At 46.2% G+C, this 23,282-nt stretch overlaps 1 protein-coding gene across 1 annotated transcript in view; it reads right to left on the reverse strand.

Annotated features, from left to right (window-relative positions):
- The window catches only part of LOC119954158 (Down syndrome cell adhesion molecule-like protein 1 homolog), a 636,717-nt gene that overhangs the window by 168,765 nt on the left and 444,670 nt on the right, over positions 1–23,282 (reverse strand). The window contains exons 13-15 of the mRNA XM_038779115.1: positions 17,910–18,006; positions 13,252–13,380; positions 9,659–9,826 (exon numbers count right to left, since the gene is read on the reverse strand). Of these exons, the coding sequence (XP_038635043.1) occupies positions 9,659–9,826; positions 13,252–13,380; positions 17,910–18,006 (394 nt within the window). The remainder of the gene's footprint in view (positions 1–9,658; positions 9,827–13,251; positions 13,381–17,909; positions 18,007–23,282) is intronic.

Below are 23,282 nucleotides of genomic sequence, written 5' to 3' on the forward strand. Positions count from 1 at the left end.
GTTGACGTACGAGATGTAAAGCCTATTGACCTTTATTCGCCTGAAGGTAGTATATGTGACACCGTCGCTCCAACGCCGTATGGCGTAGCATCACAGGCAAGTTGTAATGGTAACTTTGGGTTGAAATTGACCAACACTTCTGACTTCTTCAGTGCTTCTTTTGTAGATTGATTTGTTTTTTCACATTCAGATGTCACAACGAGGTACATAATGGTTTCAATAGGGTTGCCAGATGCTGCACAAGTTTTCCAGAGTAGTTGATTAACTCTAGGAACAATCTAAGTTGAGTGCCATTCATTGGTTGTGGAGCCTCCATATTAGCTTCCATCTTCTTAGGTGCTTTGTCAATTACTGTTAATTGCATGACCTAGATATTGTATGGATGTCTGAAATAAATCACATTTATCTTTCCTGCCATGCATCTCAAGGCATTTCAGTGTTGCTTCTAAATGTCATAAGTGTTCTTGTCATCTGTGCCTGTTATCAATATATCATTGAGGTAACTCTGTACCCCCTGCCAGCCACTAAAGATCTGGTCCATTGACTGTTGAAATAAAGCTGGTGTTGACATTATTCCATAAAATCCCTACAGTGCAGAAGGAGGCCACTCGGCCCATTGAGTCTGTACCGACCCTCTGAAAGAGCACTTTACGTAGGCCCACTCCTCCCTGCATTGATCATGGCCAATCCACCTGCCCTGCACATCTTTGCCAAAAGACAATCACTTGTAGTGGAATAGGCCTTTGTGAGTGATGGTGGTGAGCAGGTGTTAAGATTCAGCTGCCACAATAAAGTAGGACTGTGGTAGGTCACTCTTCCTGAACTTCTGTCCTCCTGCTAGACCTGTGAATGAACCTTCAATCAACGGTAGTGGGTATTGATCCACGCATAGAACTGGATTGATTGTTGTCTTATAATTTCCGCAAATACAAATCGTACCATCCTGCTTCATGACAGGTACAATAGGGGTTGCCCAGTCACTAGTAGTGATGGGTTCTCAGGCTCCTGTTTCCACAAGACCCAGTAGTTCAGTTTCGACTTTTGAGAATATAGCATAGGGTACTGGTCTAGCCTTACGTCATTTTGGCTGGCTATTTTCCTTAATCTTCAGGGACACTTGAACTGCTTTCATGGACCCTATTGTGTCTTCAAAAACACTGCAACATTTTTCCATTAAGTCTGAATTTGAATGAAGTAGCTGTTCACAGTGCTCTAGTTCAGTTTAATTCTTTCCAGCCAAGAGCTTCAAAGAGAGCTGGAAAATTTGCTCGGAACACGGAGTGGTAGCTCTGCAGTTTGCCCACTCAGCACACCCTTGATTGTGATGTAATCTCTCAGAGGCCCTCAGTCTAAGTCCTCAAGATCACATGCTTTAAAGGCAGGTGATTAAGTTTCCGTTCGTAGGGAGACAGCAGCCCTCACATCGACCTCCATTGAGATAGGTTGCCCATTCAGTTTTGGTGTTATCCAAAAGCAGTGAGAACCACCCTGGACTGAGAGTGCACTAAACTTCAGTTCTTCATCAGAATGAAGTGCTACACTTTCATTGTGGTTGTCGTTCTTTTTCTTCAACATTGTGAATATTTTTTTCTTTAAAAATAAATTTAGAGTACCCAATTCTTTTTTCAATTAAGGGACAATTTAGCGTGGCCAATCCACCTAACCTGCACATCTTTGGGTTGTGGTGGTGAAACTCACGCAGACGTAGGGAGAATGTGCAAACTCCACACGGACAGTGACCCAGGGCTGGGATTTGAACCCAGGCCCCCAGCACCGTAGTCCCAGTGCTAACCACTGCACCACGTTACACCCTTAACATTGTGAATATTCTTGAATTTATTTTGTTTCTTCCTTCAAATGAGTTCTGCATCTTCCTTTGAGCGTTCATCTCTGGAGAAGTTATTTTACCCCAGAAAGGTCTTGCTGCGTGACCAGTGCTGCCACAATTTTTACACTGGCTGTCCTTGATCTGGCAATAAGCCTGCGAATGGCTCATTTTTGCACAGCGATGACACGCCTGTTGCTGGGCAGACTTTTTCCATCCGGCAGCCAGTTTATGGATCTTCATGTTGGCTCCAATCTGAGAAGCTGCTTTAGCTGCTCGCCCCATTGAAGCAGCAATACCTAATGCAGTCTTCAGACTTAGATTTTGTCCTGTTAATAATCTTCTCTCAACAGCATCATTTTTCAAACCACACACCAACCGATCTCTAATTGTGTCGTCTAAAGAGTCGCCAAATTTGCAAACCTCCGCAAGTCACTTGAGGGTTGCCACGAACTGTGCAGTATTTTCCCCTTTTAACTCATTCTTTTGATGAAACCAAAATCTTTCCGCAATAATTAATAGCTTTGGTGCTGACTGGTCTTCTAATATTTTAACCAATTCTTTATATGTCTTATCCCTGGGGCTTGCGGTCTGGGACAAGCTTTTCTACAATTTGAAAGTTGCTTCCAATTGTACTTGGGAATACAGGGAGCTTAATATCTTCTGAAATGTTGTTGGCGAGATTATAAAAGTGGAATAATTCTGAGTATAACTTCTAGTTCTCTGAGTCATCAGCACATGAGGCCATCGCTGCAAAGTTCCCCACCATTTTGCAAGGTATCGGAATGCTCTCCCAACTTCCCTTAAATTAATGATTTAGTTAAATAAAGTTGTATTACCAATTTGTAACAGCTTTAACTCGCATCACAAGCTGTGAGAGCCTTTTGATCTCTGCCCTGCTCTACTTCTGTATCTTTTTTGACTGCACGTGGAGAGCACTGCAGCCTGAACTCCTCAGAGCGCCCGTTTAAATCTGGTATGGGCCCTTCCTTCAGATTGTTCCAATGCCAGATGCAATTTCTGACCTTCTGTTAATCTTGTAAATCTGCCTGATCGATTGATCTGTTGAAGCTGCTCTACTCTTCTATATCGACATCAAAGTCCTGACCATCGAAGTTCGACTTTTTCTCTTTCTTCTGAAAGTATTTTATTCTTCCGATCCATTCCTCATCGCCAGTATTCTTTTTGTGGACTGTTATATCTTTAGACCAACAGCACAAAAGAAATAGATTGCAGATGCACACGGGTTCAAAGGAACATTTACAGAGGTTTATTAAATAGGTCTTCACCGCAGAAGGGCTGGTACGAGACTAGGGCAGAAAAGCACGCAAAGTGGCCAATGATGTCATGAATATCACGTGACTCGGTTCTTAAAGAGACACTGCACACAATTACAATAACTCACATATGTAACAAGGTTATTACAGGACATTAATCAGGATCAGAGAGATCTCCTGGACTATATTCTATTGCCTTAGGGAGGAAGGAGTGTTTGTGGATAGTAAGGGAGGTGGCGTGGGAGAGGAACATTGCCAATTTTTTCCCCTAATTTTGTTTAACTGGGTTTCTCACCTCTCGTAGAAGAATGCTAGGTTGGAGTCTGAAATGTATGTGTTAGGAGGAAATAACGCCTCAATCTGTGTATATTTTTACATAAAATATGTATAGATACCCCTATAGCAAATGTAAAATTTTTAAAAATGGAATAAAAAATGGCTGAAACTCTGTCTGTCTGTGACCCAGAACAAACAAAACCATTGACAGTTTTAGGAAAACCCACAACCCATTATCTCTGAGGAGCCACTAGCATCTCAGAATGGTGGACAGCAAAACTTCAAAGAGAGTGATACTTGCAGGCAAGGAGATGGGTTGAAGTGTGTATACTTTAATGCAAGAAGCATCAGGAATAAGGTGGGTGAACTTAATGCATGGATCGGTACTTGGGACTACGATGTGGTGGCCATCACGGAAACTTGGATAGAAGAGGGGCAGAAATGGTTGTTGGAGGTCCCTGGTTATAGATGTTTCAACAAGATTAGGGAGGATGGTAAAAGAGGTGGGGGGGTGGCATTGTTAATTAGAGATAGTATAACAGCTGCAGAAAGGCAGTTCGAGGGGGATCTGCCTACTGAGGTAATATGGGTTGAAGTTAGAAATAGGAAAGGAGCAGTCACCTTGTTGGGAGTGTTCTATAGGCCCCCCAATAGCAGCAGAGATGTGGAGGAACAGATTGGGAAACAGATTCTGGAAAGGTGCAGAAGTCACAGGGTAGTAGTCATGGGCGACTTCAACTTCCCAAACATTGAGTGGAAACTCTTTAGATCAAATAGTTTGGATGGGGTAGTGTTTGTGCAGTGTGTCCAGGAAGCTTTTCTAACACAGTATGTAGATTGTCCGACCAGAGGGGAGGCCATATTGGATTTAGTACTTGGTAATGAACCAGGGCAGGTGATAGATTTGTTAGTGGGGGAGCATTTTGGAGGTAGTGACCACAATTCTCTGACTTTCACTTTAGTAATGGAGAGGGATAGGTGCGAGCAACAGGGCAAGGTTTATAATTGGGGGAAGGGTAAATACAATGCTGTCAGACAAGAATTGAAGTGCAGAAGTTGGGAACATAGGCTGTCAGGGAAGGACACAAGTGAAATGTGGAACTTGTTCAAGGATCAGGTACTGCGTGTCTTTGATATGTATGTCCCTGTCAGGCAGGGAAGAGATGGTCGAGTGAGGGAACCATGGTTGACAAGAGAGGTTGAATGTCTTGTTAAGAGGAAGAAGGAGACTTATGTAAGGCTGAAGAAACAAGGTTCAGACAGTGCGCTGGAGGGATACAAGATAGCCAGGAGGGAACTGAAGAAAGGGATTAGGAGAGCTAAGAGAGGGCATGAAAAATCTTTGGCGGGTAGGATCAAGGAAAACCCCAAGGCCTTTTACACATACGTGAGAAATATGAGAATGACTAGAGTGAGAGTAGGTCCGATTAAGGACAGTAGCGGGAGATTGTGTATTGAGTCTGAAGAGATAGGAGAGGTCTTGAACAAGTATTTTTCTTCAGTATTTACAAATGAGAGGGGCCATATTGTTGGAGAGGACAGCGTGAAGCAGACTGATAAGCTTGAGGAGATACTTGTCAGGAAGGAAGATGTGTTGCGCGTTTTGAAAAACTTGAGGATAGACAAGTCCCCCGGGCCTGACGGGATATATCCAAGGATTCTCTGGGAAGCAAGAAATGAAATTGCAGAGCCGTTGGCAATGATCTTTTCGTCCTCGCTGTCAACAGGGGTGGTACCAGAGGATTGGAGAGTGGCGAATGTCGTGCCCCTGTTCAAAAAAGGGAATAGGGATAACCCTGGGAATTACAGGCCAGTTAGTCTTACTTCGGTGGTAGGCAAAGTAATGGAAAGGGTACTGAGGGATAGGATTTCTGAGCATCTGGAAAGGCATTGCTTGATTAGGGATAGTCAGCACGGATTTGTGAGGGGTAGGTCTTGCCTTACAAGTCTTATTGAATTCTTTGAGGAGGTGACCAAGCATGTGGATGAAGGTAAAGCAGTGGATGTAGTGTACATGGATTTTAGTAAGGCATTTGATAAGGTTCCCCATGGTAGGCTTATGCAGAAAGTAAGGAGGCATGGGATAGTGGGAAATTTGGCCAGTTGGATAACAAACTGGCTAACCGATAGAAGACAGAGAGTTGTGGTGGATGGCAAATATTCAGCCTGGAGCCCAGTTATCAGTGGCGTACCGCAGGGATCAGTTCTGGGTCCTCTGCTGTTTGTGATTTTCATTAACGACTTGGATGAGGGAGTTGAAGGGTGGGTCAGTAAATTTGCAGATGATACGAAGATTGGTGGAGTTGTGGATAGTGAGGAGAGCTGTTGTCGGCTTCAAAGAGACATAGATAGAATGCAGAGCTGGGCTGAGAAGTGGCAGATGGAGTTTAACCCTGACAAGTGTGAGGTTGTCCATTTTGGAAGGACAAATCTGAATGCGGAATACAGGGTTAATGGTAGGGTTCTTGGCAATGTGGAGGAGCAGAGAGATCTTGGGGTCTATGTTCATTGTTCTTTGAAAGTTGCCACTCAAGTGGATAGAGCTGTGAAGAAGGCCTATGGTGTGCTAGCGTTCATTAGCAGAGGGATTGAATTTAAGAGCCGTGAGGTGATGATGCAGCTGTACAAAACCTTGGTCAGGCCACATTTGGAGTACTGTGTGCAGTTCTGGTCACCTCATTTTAGGAAGGATGTGGAAGCTTTGGAAAAGGTGCAAAGGAGATTTACCAGGATGTTGCCTGGAATGGAGAGTAGGTCATACGAGGAAAGATTGAGGGTGTTAGGCCTTTTCTCATTAGAACGGAGAAGGATGAGGGGCGACTTGATAGAGGTTTATAAGATGATCAGGGGAATAGATAGAGTAGACAGTCAGAGACTTTTTCCCCGGGTGGAACACACCATTACAAGGGGACATAAATTTAAGATAAATGGTGGAAGATATAGAGGGGATGTCAGAGGTAGGTTCTTTACCCAGAGAGTAGTGGGGGCATGGAATGCACTGCCTGTGGTAGTAGTTGAGTCGGAAAATTTATGGACCTTCAAGCGGCTATTGGATAGGTACTTGGATTAGGGTAGAATAAGGGAGTGTAGGTTAACTTCTTAAGGGCAGCACGGTAGCATTGTGGATAGCACAATTGCTTCACAGCTCCAGGGTCCCAAGTTCGATTTCGACTTGGGTCACTGTCTGTGTGGAGTCTGCACATCCTCCCCGTGACTGCGTGGGTTTCCTCCGGGTACTCCGGTTTCCTCCCACAGTCCAAAGATGTGCAGGTTGGGTGGATTGGCCATGACAAATTGTCCAAAATTCTATGATTAACCTAGGACAAAAGTTCGGCGCAACATCGTGGGCCGAAGGGCCTGTTCTGTGCTGTATTTCTCTATCTCTATCTATCTATCTAAAGGCAATCTGTATTTAATAACCCAGGCTGGACAGAAGGAGATGGATCTTCTGCTCAGACAAAGGCCCCACAACCTTCCTTTCAATTCCCAATGACGAAGACTCTGTGTAATCCAGATGATAGATACACATCCTTTGTCAAAGATAGTGGAGAGGTTGGAGTCTTGTGACATGGGACTCTGGCTTACTGAACAAGTAATGCTGCCTTGCTGGGCTGAATAGCTCAGTCTGCTAGGAGGCCACACCAAAGAAATGCTGCCTTACGTTGGATACCTGGCCCCCATCTACCCTGTTTGTACTAGAAGTCTGTACCATTGCCTTTCGCATCATGTGACACCAACACCACTGGAAAAGTGAATTATCCAGCATCAGTTTTCAGCCCACAAACTTCCATTAATGAATACCTCATTGGATTTGCTTGTGGGCTTTGGTCTCTTGTACTGTAAATCCCTCTTTTCTCTATCAATCACTTTACTATCTGAAGGTGAGGAGAACATTGAGAACCCTTACTTCACATTTTGAGAGTGTTGAAATGAACAAACCCTTTGATTTCACCTTATCTTGTGTTTTCTGTGGGGTTTGGAATAGGAAACCGAATCATACCAAAACCAAGGGATTGGGAAATATGCCTCCATATTCCCTCTTATAAAGAGGGAAACAAATCCAAAACACTTTTTTATTTACGGAGGATGGTGAGAGGAGAAATTAGTGCCGTTTAAATTAACCTCCTTTCTGTCCAAAAGAGTATTGTAATGTGCTCGTCATCTCAATTATATGGGACGGATTAGATGGAAAATGCTGTTTTCTTGTCTGTTGGATTTTATAAGCTACTGTTGAGAGTTAAGTTGCTCTCACAAATAGGCCGCAAGACTTAAACTCATTTATTTATCAATCACTTTTCGAATGCCAGGTGTGTGACTTTGCAATAAGCGTCACAATATTATCTGAGGGCCCTTACACATCACCAGTGGACATACATATCTAACTGACCCTTCTGATCTCTGCCTGAAAAATGACCAATGTAAAAATCAAGGTGGCTGCCCCTTGCCTAAGTAACTAAACGCAATCAGTAGGGTAATGCCTCTCACAAACAAAGATGATCCCAGGATCTCCTGTCTGTGTTCAGTTTGCTCAGCACAGCTGACACAGTGAAGAGGCAGGCTGACCTCAGTGTCGTCAAGGCAAAGGAGGGAAAAGCAGCCAAGATTGCTGCTGAAGGACCTCGGCACAATAGTGTGGATGTCAAGTGAAGACAGGATGGGCTTCAGCAACAATGCCCCTTTCAATCAGCAGTTTCTTTTTTGAAACATGCACATGAAAAATTGACACCTGGAGCTGCAGGAGAACGGCAGTATAGCATTCGGGAGAGAAGGGGAGATGATAATGGATGAAAGCATGACAGAAATTAAGAGTAGCAACACTAGAAAAGGTTTCTTAACTCCAAGATGAGATGAATGAGCAGCAGGAAGCTCATCAGCGATGGTACATCTGTCATTGCAAGCACTGGTATGCGCTTCCTCAATCCCTTGCCGAGTGAATGAGAGACCAGTGGCTGCTTTCACCCATCAGATCCTGGGGTTAATGATCTCACATTAATAGTAGATTGTTTTGTTGATTGGCTGGTGCTCATTACGATCAGGGCCAAGAATCAAACAGAGTTTTGCCGTAGACTAAGAGCAAAATGACTCATTATTAACAGCTGAAAACTAAAAGCTGATTCCAGACATGTAGCCAACCCCACACCAGCACCACACCAACACCACACCAGCACTCCATAATCAGTGCAAAATCTTCTGTCTGGTACAACTCTGAAACATTCAATATTTTCTCCAGTTGGAATTACATGAACACGCATTAACTGATGACTTTATATTCACAGAAGGATGCAGCAAAGAAGTAGGTCATTGTCAGTGCTCGTTCTTTGGAGGAGAAATCCAATTAGCCCCAATCCCATTCGCCCCAATCCCTACTCTTTCCCCATATCATAGAATCAGAGGATCCTATAGTGCAGAAGGAGGCCATTTGGCCCATTGAGTCTGCATTAACCCTCCGAAAGTGCACCCCACCTCGGCCCACTCCCCCGTCCCATCCCTATAACCCCACCTAATCTTTTGAACATTAAGGGGCAATTTTGCATGGTTAATCCACCTAACCTGCGTACCTTTGGACAGTGGGAGGAAACCGGAACACCCGGAGGAAACCCACGCACACACGGGGAGAACGTACAAACTCCGCGCGGGCAGTGACCCAGGGTCAGAATTGAACCCGGGTCCCTGGCACAGTGAGGCAGCATTGCTAACCACTGTGCCACCTGCTGCATTTTTTCTTTTGCAAGCGTTTACCCAATCGTCTTTTGAAAGGTATAATTGAATCTGCTTCCACCACCCTTCCTGACAGTGAGTTTTAGATCATAACAACTCACTGTGCAACTTTTGTTCCACCTATCACCTCTGGTTCTTGTGTCAATACCCATAAATCTGTGTCCTCTGATTATTAGCCTTGTTATCACTGGAAACAGTTTGGTCCCATTTATTCGACTGAACCCTTTCAGGGTTTTGAACACATCGATCAAATCTTTGCTCAAACTTCTCTACTCTGAAAAGAAATATCGCAGCTTCTCCAGTCTCACCACCTAAATGAAGTCCCTCTTCCCAGGTTTCACTTTAGCAAAGTTCCTCTGTACACCATCTAAGGCCTTGACTTCCTTCCGAAAGTGTGGTGCCTAGAATTGACCACAATATCCCAGCTGGGGTCTAACCAATGTTTCAGCAGAGTACTCTTTCGTTAGACGGATTCTGTAATCAAACTCAAACAGGGGGCAATTTTCAGATCCGGTTGACGGTGAATGGTCGGTATTTGGCTTATTTCAGTCAGACTCCATACCTGCTTCCTCTGTGCTAACAGTTAGTTCCTTGCTGGGTTCACTCTTGCCAATCTTGTTAAACGAGTAGATTCTTATACTGTAAACTGAGGCCGGGTGAAGATCCACGATGTTGGCCTGGTTTATGGTTGGGTTGATGTTTCGAGTGGTCTGTTTTAAATCCCAAGAATCTGGAAGATGAGGGGGGAAAAAAACATTTGAAAAAATGTCATTGCCATCAGAGAGGGCGGGTTTTCCCGCGGTGGGGGGGGGGGGGATCCCACCATTGGCTGGGATCTTCTGGTTCCGCCGATATAGACGGAATTTTGCGCGTCCCGCAGACTCCACCGCCGGGGAACACACCATGGGGGTGTCACATTCAGCAGGACCCAGAACATCGCACAGACGGAAGGGGGCAGAACATTTTGGAATGACCCGAGTCATGCAAGGTAACATGTAAATCTTCCTTCCCCACTTTAATCTATTATTTTGCGTGTATATTTAAGTATTGCACAATGGATCACTCTGCTCCCACATTGCAATGCTCAACTCCTGTCAATTCCAAATTGCTTCATTCAAATCCTCTATTCATTCAGTCACTAAGTCCCACTCTGCCGTATTACTAGAGTTGCCCAATTTAAATGATTGCTTGGTTCCATCTTTTTGATGTGTAAAGCAGCACTAATTCTCTTTTCACACTATCCCATCCACATTCCTGAGCAAGGCGTAGCATAGGCCAGAGAGAACGACGCTTTCTTACCTACTCTAACCATACACCTTACACGTAGTAGTGACACTTCTCTGAGTGGGTTTCCATTTTCCTATTCCCCAGCTGGGAAAGAGAGCTCTAGTGGCCGATGCTCTAAGCCCACACAATTTTGAAGCAACCGGTAGTGATTTCCCTTCTTCGTGCAGCATTACTCAATGTGCCCTCCTTCTGTACAATTGGACGAACCAACCTCTTGCCCATCTTCCCGCTGAAAGGGGACAGAATGAATTTCCTCACAGGGTGAGAAATGGTGGTAATGGCACAGCACTGCCGATGGGATCCACAATGCAGAAGGAGGCCATTCAGTCCATCAGGTCTGCACCGACCCCCTGAAAGAGCACTCTATCTAGGCCCACATCTCTCCCGTAACTCCGCACATTGAACATGGCCAATCCACCTAACCTGCACATCTTTGGAGTGTGGGAGGAAACCGGAGCACCCGGAGGAAACTCATACAGACACGGGAGACCGTGTAAACTCCACTCCTTCGTTCAAAGCGAGAATCAAACCCGGGTGTCTGGCACAGTGAGGCAGCAGTGAGGCAGCAGTGCTAACCACAGTGCCAGTGTGCCACCCTTTTGAAGTTAAATCTGGTACTGACAGTGTGCGGCTGCAGGTGTAACTGCAGCTTTATTTTTAAAATTTCTTTTTATAAATCTCGAGTACCCAATTCATTTTTTCCAATTAGGGGGCAATTTAGCGTGGCCAATCCACCTAGCCTGTACATCTTTGGGTTGTGTGGGGTCGAAACCCAAGCAAACACAGGGAGAATGTGCAAACTCCACTCGGACAGTGACCCAGGCAGCAGTGTTAACCACCTAACTGCAGCTTTATGATGGGAAACCGTTATTGAGACACCAGCCAGTCGGCCCGATGAATTGACAATGCCCAGGTAAGGAGCATGAACTACATAGCAAGTGTAATCATTAGAAATATTGAAAAGGGGAGCAACTTGTCAATGCGGAATCCCTGATACACAGCTGAAACTGACCTCGGGTGTATTAAAAACAGGATGATTTGAGAAAAGTTAGGAAATAGTTAGGAAAACGTTTAGGCTTGGAGGGCCGAAGGGCCTGATCCTGTGCTGTACTTTTTTTTTCTTTGAAATAATGCCTCATCAATTATCTTTATCTACACAAAACAACAACAATTACGTTCAAATCCAACAGATGTTGTTTATTGGCAATGACAATCTCACAGCCAAAGACTTTTCTAAATTAATTTATTTACACCAATGAATCTGATAGAAAGGCAATACCACGTACACATATGCAAGAATTAGCCACAAAAAATAACCTGCCAGATTAGAATTTATTATGCAGTAGTGTGATAAATGAAAGACAGGCTCAGAAATCTTAGAGTTGGAGTATACTGTATATAATTAATATTTGCAGTTCTTGTACTATATTAATTTTCTAAATTTAATCATATTTTAATCTCTCCCGCTTCGGCAGCAACAGGATTACAATTTCTAGCAATGAATTAAAATTGTCAATTAGACACTTTGATTAAGTACACCATGTGAAATTGAGGGAGATTTCAGACACATTATAAAAGGGGTGTTCGAAGGCCACTGTTTTCAGCGGATATGTAAACATTATAATATCCCTTGTGGATAACTGCAGAACAGTCTGGTTGAATATAAATTTATCAGCCAGGGGGGCATTGGATTCATAGAGTTCACAGAATCACAGTATTTACAGTGCAGGAGGAGGCCATTTGGCCCATCGTGTCTGCACCGGCCCATGGAAAGAGCACCCTACCTAAGCCAACACCTCCACCCTATCCCCAAACGTCCACCCTATCTCCGTAACCCCACCTTGTGTTACCTTCTTTGGACACTAAGGGGCAATTTAGCACAGCCAATCCACCTACACATCTGCACATCTTTGGACTGTGGGAGGAAACCGGAGCACCCGGAGGAAACCCACGCAGACACGGGGAGAACGTGCAGATAGTGACCCAAGTCGGGAATCGAACCTGGGACCCTGGCGCTGTGAATCCATTGTTCTAACCACTGTGCTACTGTGCTGCCCTTCAGAGAGAACAAAACCATGAAGGAGGATTTTAGCAGTAAATGGGCTGAGATAATGCCAGAGATGGAAAATTTTAGCAGGGGGTGGCAGTAGGTGGTCTTGATGATGGAGCAGATATAGTTTCATGGAGTTAGTACTGTACAGGAGGCCATATGGCCCATTGAATCCTTGTCAGCTCTTGTTACAGAAACCCAGTCAGCCCCATTTGCCTCCACACCCCTGCATACCCGGAAGTTCATTTCCCTCATATGCCAAATTCCTGTTGAGAGGGCGGCATGTAGTGCAGTGGTTAGCACTGGGACTATGGCGCTGAGGACCCAGGTTTGAATCCCCGGGTCACTGTCCATGTGGAGTTTGCACATTCTCCCATGTCTGAATGGGTCTCAATACCACAACCCAATGATGTGCAGGGTAGGTGGAATGGCCATACTAAATTGCCCGTTAATTGGGGAAAAAAAATAATTGGGTACTCTAAATTCTTTTTAAATTCCTTTTGAGACCATTCGTCACTTTATGCCTTTCATGCCCTCATCGGCAGCAAGTTGCAGGCCACTAGCACTCGCTGCAAAGGAGGTTCTTCCTCACATCCCCAATGTATCTCTTTCCCAAAACCTTAAACCTGTGACCTGTCACAGAGTTCCCTAAAATGGGGTCGGGAGCCCAAGATCAAACAGAATGCCATGATTGTGAAACAATCTAGTTAAAAGTGGCCAGCGAGGGAAATTCAATGGACACTTGACGCTAAGAGAAGTCCACATGGCATGGAAGGGCTGGCTGGCATCAAGGCAGCGAGTCTAATGGCTGTTCTCACCTGATTTATTCTTGTATTCAATGTCGAAGCCCAGGATAAGACTATTTCCATCAAATCTCTGAGTCCAGCGGAGGTTCATACTGCGAGCTTTCACCTCTCTAATCTCGAGCTCAGGTGGGTCAGGTGGCTCTGTGGAGATGAGAAGTTAGACAAGCCCTGGAGTTAATTAACTCTTCAATGCCAGCTTTATTGCTATTGCTTATAGGGTAGCTACAATGCTCACCAATACTCCTTAATTTAAGGATTCAACTGACCTTCAAAAAGACAATTTTCTAGGAGCCTCCTTGCAGAGCGCGTGATGATATATATATAAAATTGCCATTGATTACTTTGCTTTTATTGTTTAGATATGGCATGAAAGCAGTTTCAAGACAGTATAAGAAAGTGTTTGGACAAGTAATTGCCGGGCATAAACTGCACCTTCACCATGTTTTCACTGTAAATCAGACACTTTACCATCGATTGCAAGGCTGAACAATCATTCTGTCCACTTAAGAAGGATTAAAGTAGATTTTGGGGAGTAGGGTATGATCGAAAATGCAAAGAAAGTAATCACATTGTTGTTACATGGTCCTCCACTTGCAGGAATGCAGGCTGTTTAAATCACAAAACGGTCTGACACTGAACAACATCAAACCCCCACACATGAGAAATGTCACGAATGTCCAGATGGATCAACCATTTAACCACCTCTTATGTCACTTGGTCAGTAAACTTGGGAAGGGTTAGCTCCATATTAGGGAACTCTTACCCAATTCTGTTTCATCACGTTTGGAAACGCACACCTCATTAAAGGTTCTGTGTTTCTTTCTGATAGAGGCAATGTCAAGACGCAATCAATTGATCTGAGGTATTATTGAGTGATCTTCGAAAATAAATGTTGGACTTGGGAGTTATCAATCCATCCTTATAGTTTCCAAAGCTTCTCGCCAGTATTTAAGTCAGCTCTTCATACGACCATACGAATCAGGAGCAGGAGTAGGCCACTCAGCCGCTCGAGCCTGCTGTGCCATTCAATAAGATCTTGCCTTATCTGACTGTAACTGTAAAGCTCCAGGCGACGACCACATGGCAGCGATGACTGTAAGAAAATGTCCAGTTTATATTGCCTTTTATATTACACTCCTACTCCCCGAAGGGTTTACCCCGCCCGGCCCACACTTGGGCCAGAGTATTTATGTCACATGAGCCCTTAGCTCTGCTCCCTCATCGAGGGTGATCATATTCAGGTGGGGTCACAGGGGCTCTAAAGTTGCAGACCCCGAGACCTCCAGTTGGGTTATAACAGTAACTTTAGCCCCACATTCCAGCCCACCCCCGATAACCTTTCACCCCCTTTGTTAATCAAGATTCTATTTAGCTCTGCCTTAAAAATATTCAAACACTCCGCTTCCACTGACTTCTTCGGAAAAGAGTTCCAAAGACTCATGACCCTCAGAGAGAAAAAATGACCTAATCTCTGTCTTAAATGAGTGACCCCTAGTTCTAGATTCTCTGACAAGAGGAAACATCCGCTCCACATCCATCCTTTCAGTATCCCTTAGGATCTTAACGGTTTCGATCAAGTCACCTCTTACTTTTCTAAACTCTAGTGGATCCAATCTCTCCAACTTTTCCTCATAAGGCAAGCCACCCATTCCTGGTATTAGCCTGGTAAACCTTCTCTGAACTGCTGCTAAGACATTTACATATTTCTTAAATAAGGTGGCCAATACTGCACACAATCCTCCAGGTGTGATCTCACCAATGTCCTGTACAACTGAAGATTAACTTCCCTACGTTTTGAAATAAACAATAATGTTCCGTTTGCTTTCCTAATTACTTGCTCCACAAGTATACCAACCGTTTGTGATTCATGAACTCGGACACCCAGATCCCACTGCACCTCAGAGCTTTTCATTAAGAGTATGCAATTTAAGAGACTTCAGAGATTTTGTAGTTACATATACTGATCTGGGGCGAAATTCTCCGACCCCCAGCAGGGTCGGAGAATCGCCTGGGGCCGCCGAAAATCTCGCCCCCGCCGTGGCAGAGATTCTCCGCCACCCGGGAAGTGGTGGCGGCAGGAATCTCGCCACTCCGATCGGAGATGCCCCTGCGGTGATTCTCCGGCCCGGATGGAGGTTTGAATCACCTCTGGAACGGCGGGATTAGCGGCGCGAGCGGGCCCCGGGGGGGGGGGGGGGGGGGGGGGGGGGGGGCGACCGAACCCCGGGTGGTGCCCCCACGGTGGTCTGGCCCACTATCGGGGCCCCCCGCTCAGACTCCGGGCCAGTGCCCTGGCTGCACTATTTTCCTCCGCGGCCGCCACGGCCTTCGCCATGGCGGAAGCAGAAGAGAACCCCACATCGCGCATGCCGCTGACGTCACTGCCGGCGCATGCGCGGACCGGCGAAAGCCTTTCGGCCAGCCCCGCAGCCGGGGGCGCCGGTTTTTTGCGCCAGTCTTCTGGTGCAAACCACTCCGGCGCGGGGCTGGCCCCCAAAGGTGGGGAGAATTCCCCACCTTTGGGGAGGCCCGACCCCTGAGCGGTTGGCGCTACTCCCCTACGCCGACACCCTCCGTCACGCCAGGTAGGGGAGAATGCCGCCCCTGATGAGTGATCTGATGTGATAATCCCCAACTCCACTTTCCTGCCTTATCCCTTGACTCCCTCACTGATTAAATATCTGTCTATCTCAGTCTTGACCATGTCTTTTATTTTTATAAATTTAGAGTAGCCAATTAATTTTTTCCATTTAAGGGGCAATTTAGCGTGGCCAATCCACCTAGCCTGCACATCTTTTGGGTTGTGGGGGCGAAACCCAAGCAAACACGGGGAGAATGTGCAAACTCCACACTGACAGTGACAGAGAGCCTGGGACCTCGGCGCCAGGAGGCAGCAGTGCTAACCACTGCACCATCGTACTGCCCAACTTTGAGCTTACTTAATGACTTATCCTTTTCAGCTCTCTGCAGTAAAGAATTCTACGGATTCGCTATCTTCTGAGAGATGTTCCTCCTTCGCTCTGTCTTAAATGGGTGACCACTTACACTGAGATTGTGCCCTCAAGCCCCCTGAGAATCCTATATGTACCAATCAGGTTGCCTCTCATTCTTTTAAACTCCAATGAGTACAGGCCCAACCTACTCAACCCCTCCTCATAAGCAAATCCCTCCATACCCAGGATCAACCTGGTAAATATTCATATCTACACCTCAACTTCAGTGTCTCCTTCTGAGACTTTGTGGGGGTATCATAGAATTGTATCATAGAATTTACAGTGCAGAAGGAGGCCATTTGGCCCATCAAGTCTGCACCGGTTCTTGCAAAGAGCACCCTACCCAAGCCCACACCCTCACCTTATCCCCATAGCCCAGTAACCCCACCCAACACTAAGGGCAATTTTGGACACTACGGGCAATTTAGCACGGCCAATCCACCTAACCTGCACATCTTTGGACTGTGGGAGGAAACCGGAGCACCCGGAGGAAACCCACGCACACACGGGAAGAACGTGCAAACTCCGCGCAGTGACCCAAGCCGGGAATCGAACCTGGGACTCTGGAGCTGTGAAACAATTGTGCTACCCACTATGCCACCGTGGGGTGGTGATATGTGGGTAGGGGAGGGCGGGGGAAGAAAAGTGATAACAAGATTCTGCACTACCTTTCTTTGAGTACGTTCATATTGTACTGCAAATTTGATGATTTGACTTTTTGGAGACTCTCAAGGGATCTGCACTTATGCGACCACAAGTGCAACATTGATAATCGTAGAATCACCAACTCAGTCCCAAAATATAGGCTTGAAACTTCCAGGACCTCACTGAGCTTACGGGATCTAAAAGCTCCCACAACATTTTCCATTCTCCATGATGAGCTAAGGCATTCTAAAACCAGTAACTAATATTAAAATACTCCTCAGTTAGTTACATATGTTCCAAAGCCAACTGATTGTGCCAAGGGATGAAATTAAATTGTCTCCAAGAAAGCCAACTCTTCAGGGATGGACCTGATAGGAACCAAGCAGATCACTGTGTTATTGTTACCTCTGCTTTCACAGTGAAAATTGAGCCACTGATGGAAGTAATGACGAGCTGACCTTTGACGTTCGAGTGGCTTTATCCCTCCTACCTCAAGAAACACAGGGCTGAAGTAATATAAGTAATATGAACAAGAAATCAGAAATAAATGTAGGTTGCAATTGATAAGACATCGGTTGGACATGCATGCAGTAGTGCACCTGGTAATTGTGATTATAAGAGAAAAGTAATACTGATAACTATATTTATATAATATTGACGTATGGTCCAAGGTATGAGATGATGCATTTGTAATTTAATTTAATTTGTAATCAATTTGTAATTTGTGTATTTGCTCTCAAATTTCAACATCCTTACAGCTCCTTTCTTGTGAGGGTATCAACTATACATTGTGGCATTTCTGGACAAAACATTGGGTCAGTGTAAACGCTAAGTACAAATGCGTGAGGACCGGCATTGGCCGGGAATGCGGATTGAAACCCGCCTCACCATAAACTGGAGTTGTGCTGAAGTCATGGAGTTCAAAGAGTGTAAACGTGCTGTGCCCGCAGGTGCAAATATCAACAGCTTCCCTCCACCATTGAGATGCGTCACACAGGGAAAGCACGCTTGTAATCATAACAAGTGGAGTACCTTGAACTGTGAGTTGAATGAGTCCTCGGTCCTCTCCGTAGGAATTGATTGCATGGCAAGAGAAGAAGCCAGAGTCTCCTCGATCGGCAGGCGTAATCTACAGGAGACAGTCAAGCAATAGGACAAAAAATTTAACATTGCAGCAACTTGCCAATGTGCCAGGTCCCAACTCTCAAAAGGAAATCAAACAACCTGCCACACACAGTGCGCGCATGAAGCACACCAACATTATTGGCAAATACAGTACACCGACTCTGCCCCAGAGTAGATGAAGTGTTCGGAGCCACCACCAACTTTAGCCAAATGTCTTATTTTAAATGGATTCTGTAGCAGATGGGCACAATCTTGAACGTGGAATGTTTGCAAACACTGGAATGGTGCCAAAATCAGACATGGCACTCATTTATCCCTGGAAAATACAAAGAGGTCTAATTTAAGGGGAAATAAATAAAAGCAAATCGTTGCGGATGCTGGAATCTGAAACAGAATCAGAAAAGGGTGGAAAAACCCAGCAGGACTGGCAGCCTCTGTGAAGAGAGGAAAAGACTTAATGTTTCAAGTCCAAATAACTCTTTTCCAGTGCTCGGAGGAAGTGTCATACAGGTTTGAAACGTTGGCCGCGATTGAATGGAAAAATTTAGAAGTGCGGTTCGGGGCGTGTTTCATAGATTATCATAGAATTTACAGTGCAGAAGGGGGCCATTCGGCCCATCGAGACTGCACCAGCTCTTGGAAAGAGCACCCTACCCAAGGTCAACACTTCCACCCTATCCCCATAACCCCACCCAATACTAAGGGCAATTCTTTTTTTTCTTTTTTTAAAATAAATTTAGAGTACCCAATTCTTTTTTACAATTAAGGGGCAATTTAACGTGGCCAATCCACCTAACCTGCACATCTTTGGGTTGTGGGGGCGAAACCCACGCAAACACGGGGAGAATGTGCAAACTCCTCACGGACAGTGACCCAGGGCCGGGATTCGAACCCAGGTCCTCAGCGCCATAGGCAGCAATGCTAACCACTGTGCCACCGTGCTGCCCCACTAAGGGCAATTCTGGACACTCAGGGCAATTTAGCATGGCCAATCCACCTAACCTGCACATCTTTGGACTGTGGGAGGAAACCGGAGCACCCGGAGGAAACCCACGCACACACGGGGAGGATGTGCAGACTCCGCACAGACAGTGACCCAAGCTGGAATCGAACCTGGGACCCTGGAGCTTTGAAGCAATTATGCTATCCACAATGCTACCGTGCAGGGTGTTTCTCAGCATCTGCAGTGCAGAGAAAGACCCCATTATTCAACGGCACATTGCCATTTCTTTTGGTCTCGGTGAGGAACTCCCCGTCGAGGCCACTCTTTAAGTAATTTTCTGCACTAGTGAGCTCACCTCGCCACATGTGGTTCGGGGCGCCGTTTTTAAAGGCAGTCCCAATCTTTTGCCCCCACAGCGGCCTCCAGATCCCCCACTTCACCCAACTTACCTCTTCCTGGGTCCTCGAGCTCCAATCCACCCCACCACTTATGGAAAAAAACCCTGGGCCTGACCCCTGGCGCCGGCAAACCTGGCACCTGGGCACTTTGGCACTGCCAGCTTGGCACACTATGCTGGGGGGAGGGGAAGACCTGGGGTAGCTCGTGGAGATCAAAAGGAGGATGGAGGCCCCCAGCGGACGGACCCTGGAGCATCCACGTGCAGCAAGGGGTGCATGGAGCATCTCCGACATGGATCGTCTAACTTTAGGACCTTCCAGGAGGTGGATCTGCTCCTTCAGCGTTGGATAGGTTTATGTTCGGGTGCTTTTTGAAAATGGTGCCCAGATATGATGGTGGGGGGGGGGGAGAACCATCAAGCCAGGCAAAATATCAGGAACTGCATCATTAATTTAGGTCAGCGTTGCGTGATACGGCGTGATACGGCGTGAAATCCCACCATCCTCTGCGGTGGGAAACTCTCCCCTTTCCCGCCCTCGCCATGGGACTTGGTCGTGGAATGAAAAATTCCAATCAATACTCCTGTGCCACTGTCTACAAGAAGGAACATCCTGCAGGTTTTTAAAAAACATCATCCATGTTCAATCGTGGCATTCAAGAGGGAATTAGATGATTATTTGCAAAGAAGTAATCTGCGTGCAGTGTTACAGGGAGGAGGCAGGAGAGCGGCTCAGGGTGAAATGCTCATTCGGGGAGTAAGTACATGCGATGGACCGAATGGCCCCCCTGTAATAATTCTGTGATTCTGGGTGTGGACAAAGCTGGGAAAGCCAGGACTTACTGTCCATCCCTAATGCTCTTGAGAAGGTGGCAGTGAGGTGTATTCTTGAACCGTTGCGTACAGCGTGGTGTAGGTGCATCCACAGCGTATTTGGATAGTCTTATACTTTTCTATAGCGGATCAATACACCTGAGCAGCTTGCTCGGTCATTACAGAGGGCAGGTAAGAGTCAGCCACATTGGTGTGGGACTGAGTCACATACAGGCTGCACTGAGGAAGGAGGGCAGATTTCCTCTTCTAAAGGACATTAACAAGCCGGATGGGTTTTTACGGCAATCTAGTAGTTTTCATGGTCACCGTGCCGATTCTAGCTTTTTACGGTACAGTGGCACAGTGGTTAGCACTGCTGCTGCACAGCGCCAGGGGCCTGGGTTCGATTCCGCCATTTGGTGACTGTGTGAAGTCTGCGTGGGTTTCCTCCGGGTGCTCTCGTTTCCTCCCACAGTCCAAACATGTGCAGGTTAGATGAATTGGCCATTCTAAATTGTCCCTTTGTATGTGTCCAAAGACTAGAATGTTTTTTTTTAATTTAAAGTGCCCACTTCATTTATTTCCAATTAAGAGGCAATTTAGCCTGGCCAATCCACCTACACTGCACATCTTTGGGTCGTGGGGGTGAGACTCACCCATTCACGGGGAGAATACGCAAACTCCATACGGACAGTGACCCGGGGCCTGGATCATACCCAGGTCCTCAGCGCTGTGAGAAAGCATTGCTAACCACTGTGCCCCCCTACCGCCCTGAGGATTTGCACGTTATGGGGATGGGGCAGGGGAGTGAGCCGAGGTAGAGTGCTCCTGCGGAGGGTTGGTGCAGATTGGTAGAGCCAAATGCACTGTAGGAATTCTATGAATCCCAGATTTATTTAAATAACTGAATTTAAATTCTCCCAACTGCTTGGGTGGAATTTTAACTCATCTCACACACAATGGGCGGGATTCTTCTGTCTCGTCTGTGGCGGGACTCGTTGCGAGCGAGAATGGAAACCTTGGACTTCCAGCCAAAACACCATTGACTTTCAGCAGCAGCGGTAAGGCCCAGCCGCTAACGAGGCCGGACGATTTTGTTGAGTCCAAAGGCAGCTTAGAGAAGTGCATGAATGTTCGGAAATCCAATGGTCAGTCCTCTACCACAACTGCCATAAAATCACCTCTCAAAAATATCTTTAAAAATTGCTGGTTAAATTAATGCAGTAGACCTTCACCGGGAGCATTATTAGGTGTGAAACTATAACGCGCTTCAAAATGACCTTTAAAATTTACATACGGCAGTCTGTTTTTTTCTTCAAAGTGAAAGTTGCGCAGGTCGGTTCGTTGCCGATCTAAAAGATAAATGTCAACGCAAATGGGAAGACAGCGTGGGTGTCCTCGTTTGGAAAACCACCTTTGTATAAAATAGAGGGGGACCATCTCAATAAAAAATCCGAGACACAGGCAAAAACAATTGCTTATATAGATCAGCGATTGTTGGGTTGTTCGAGTAAACATATCAATGTGGTCAATGTGTCTTCAGCCTTGGAACCCTCGTCCATTGAAAGCCTGTGGATCGATTCTAATCAGTGTTGAGGCATTTTTCATTTGGTGATTCTTGTTCAGTTTTAATCAGACCCTGCAATCTGAGGTAGCGGAGTGCTGATTAGGTTAGAGCCTCAGCAGGATGCTGTGGTTCACTGCTAAGTAGCAATTTTCTCAGCAAAAGACTCTTGCTAATTCGCTTGGTGCACAGGCGGTGCAGGTACAGAGACACTTCTTCCAATGCCTTAATACTCTTTCATTTCAGCCACGGAGTCAGATAAATATTTGACTGCAATCTTAGCCACTTGATGAAAATATCCACCTTGGCTGTTGTAAAGTGCAGGCCCTGCCAGACCATTTAGCAATGGGGGTTGCCATGACTTGGTCAACAACTTGACTTCCTCGTTGTTTTGCCGTTCACGTCTCGCTCCACTAAACTTTCCAGCTATAAAGTATTTTTTTCAGTCAATGCCGATAAAGGTTTCTTCTCAGAATGATTTCCACAACTGTAAAAACATTGGGTGGATTCTTGTTGAGGCGTCAGGGGTCTCGCCTGGAGAGCTGGTGAGAGAGCCGCGTTCCTCCCTCCCAGAAGGGCCACCAAACCACAAGGCAATCAGGCACGGGCGAGGAATGATGTTCCTGGGGGCGGAAATGCCACCTACTGACAGCTGCTGGACAATCAGAGGCCAGCAGTTGTTATGCTGCCCCCCCCCCCCCCCCCCCCAACCAACCAAAGAGATCAGGCTGCTTTCATGGTTTTAGCTCCTGTACCTGCTGCAGTACAACCGGCTCACCTGCAGCTGGGTTAATAGCAGCGACTGTGGGATGAGGCCCTGAAATGGTCAATAACTGGTCACTTGAAGACCTCAAATGGCAGCGGGGTGGGAAGGTCAACCCGGGTCCATCCATCCCAGAACCTAACTCTGGCAGAGGTGAGGTTGGGGACAAACATTTGTTATGCATAGTCAATTAGATGTAAATGGGGATCCTGACTTTTAGAGTCTTAATCCCCGTTACGTCATTGGCGGAGAGGCAGGGACAACTGAGTGCGGAAATCCTTCTGGTGTAAAAGGCACTTCGGGTCTCCAGCTTGATTCTCCGCCCACTCCGGTGTTCATGCATCTGAAAACAGGGGTGGAAAATTCCCCCCACTCCAATGGTTCTGGGGTAAAAAGCTTAGAGCATTGACAGCAGGAAGACTGTCTGTTTTAAAATATCTCAAAGAGGTAGTTATGTCCTTGAATCCAGGAAATTAGGGCAGCACGGTAGCACAAGTGGATAGCACTGTGGCTTCACAGCGCAAGGGCCCCAGGTTCGATTCCCCGCTGGGTCACTGTCTGTGCGGAGTCTGCATGTTCTCCCCATGTGTGCGTGGGTTTCCTCCAGGTGCTCCGGTTTCCTCCCACAGTCCAAAGACGTGCAGGTTAGGTGGATTGGCCATGATAAATTGCCCTTAGTGACCAAAAAGGTCAGGAGGGGTTATTGGGTTACGGGAATAGGGTGGAACCCTAGGGGCTGGTTTAGCACACTGGGCTAAATCGCTGGCTTTTAAAGCAGACCAAGGCAGGCCAGCAGCACG

The sequence above is a fragment of the Scyliorhinus canicula genome, chromosome 19 (genome assembly GCF_902713615.1).
Source record: "Scyliorhinus canicula chromosome 19, sScyCan1.1, whole genome shotgun sequence".
Classification (NCBI taxonomy): Eukaryota; Metazoa; Chordata; class Chondrichthyes; order Carcharhiniformes; family Scyliorhinidae; genus Scyliorhinus; species Scyliorhinus canicula.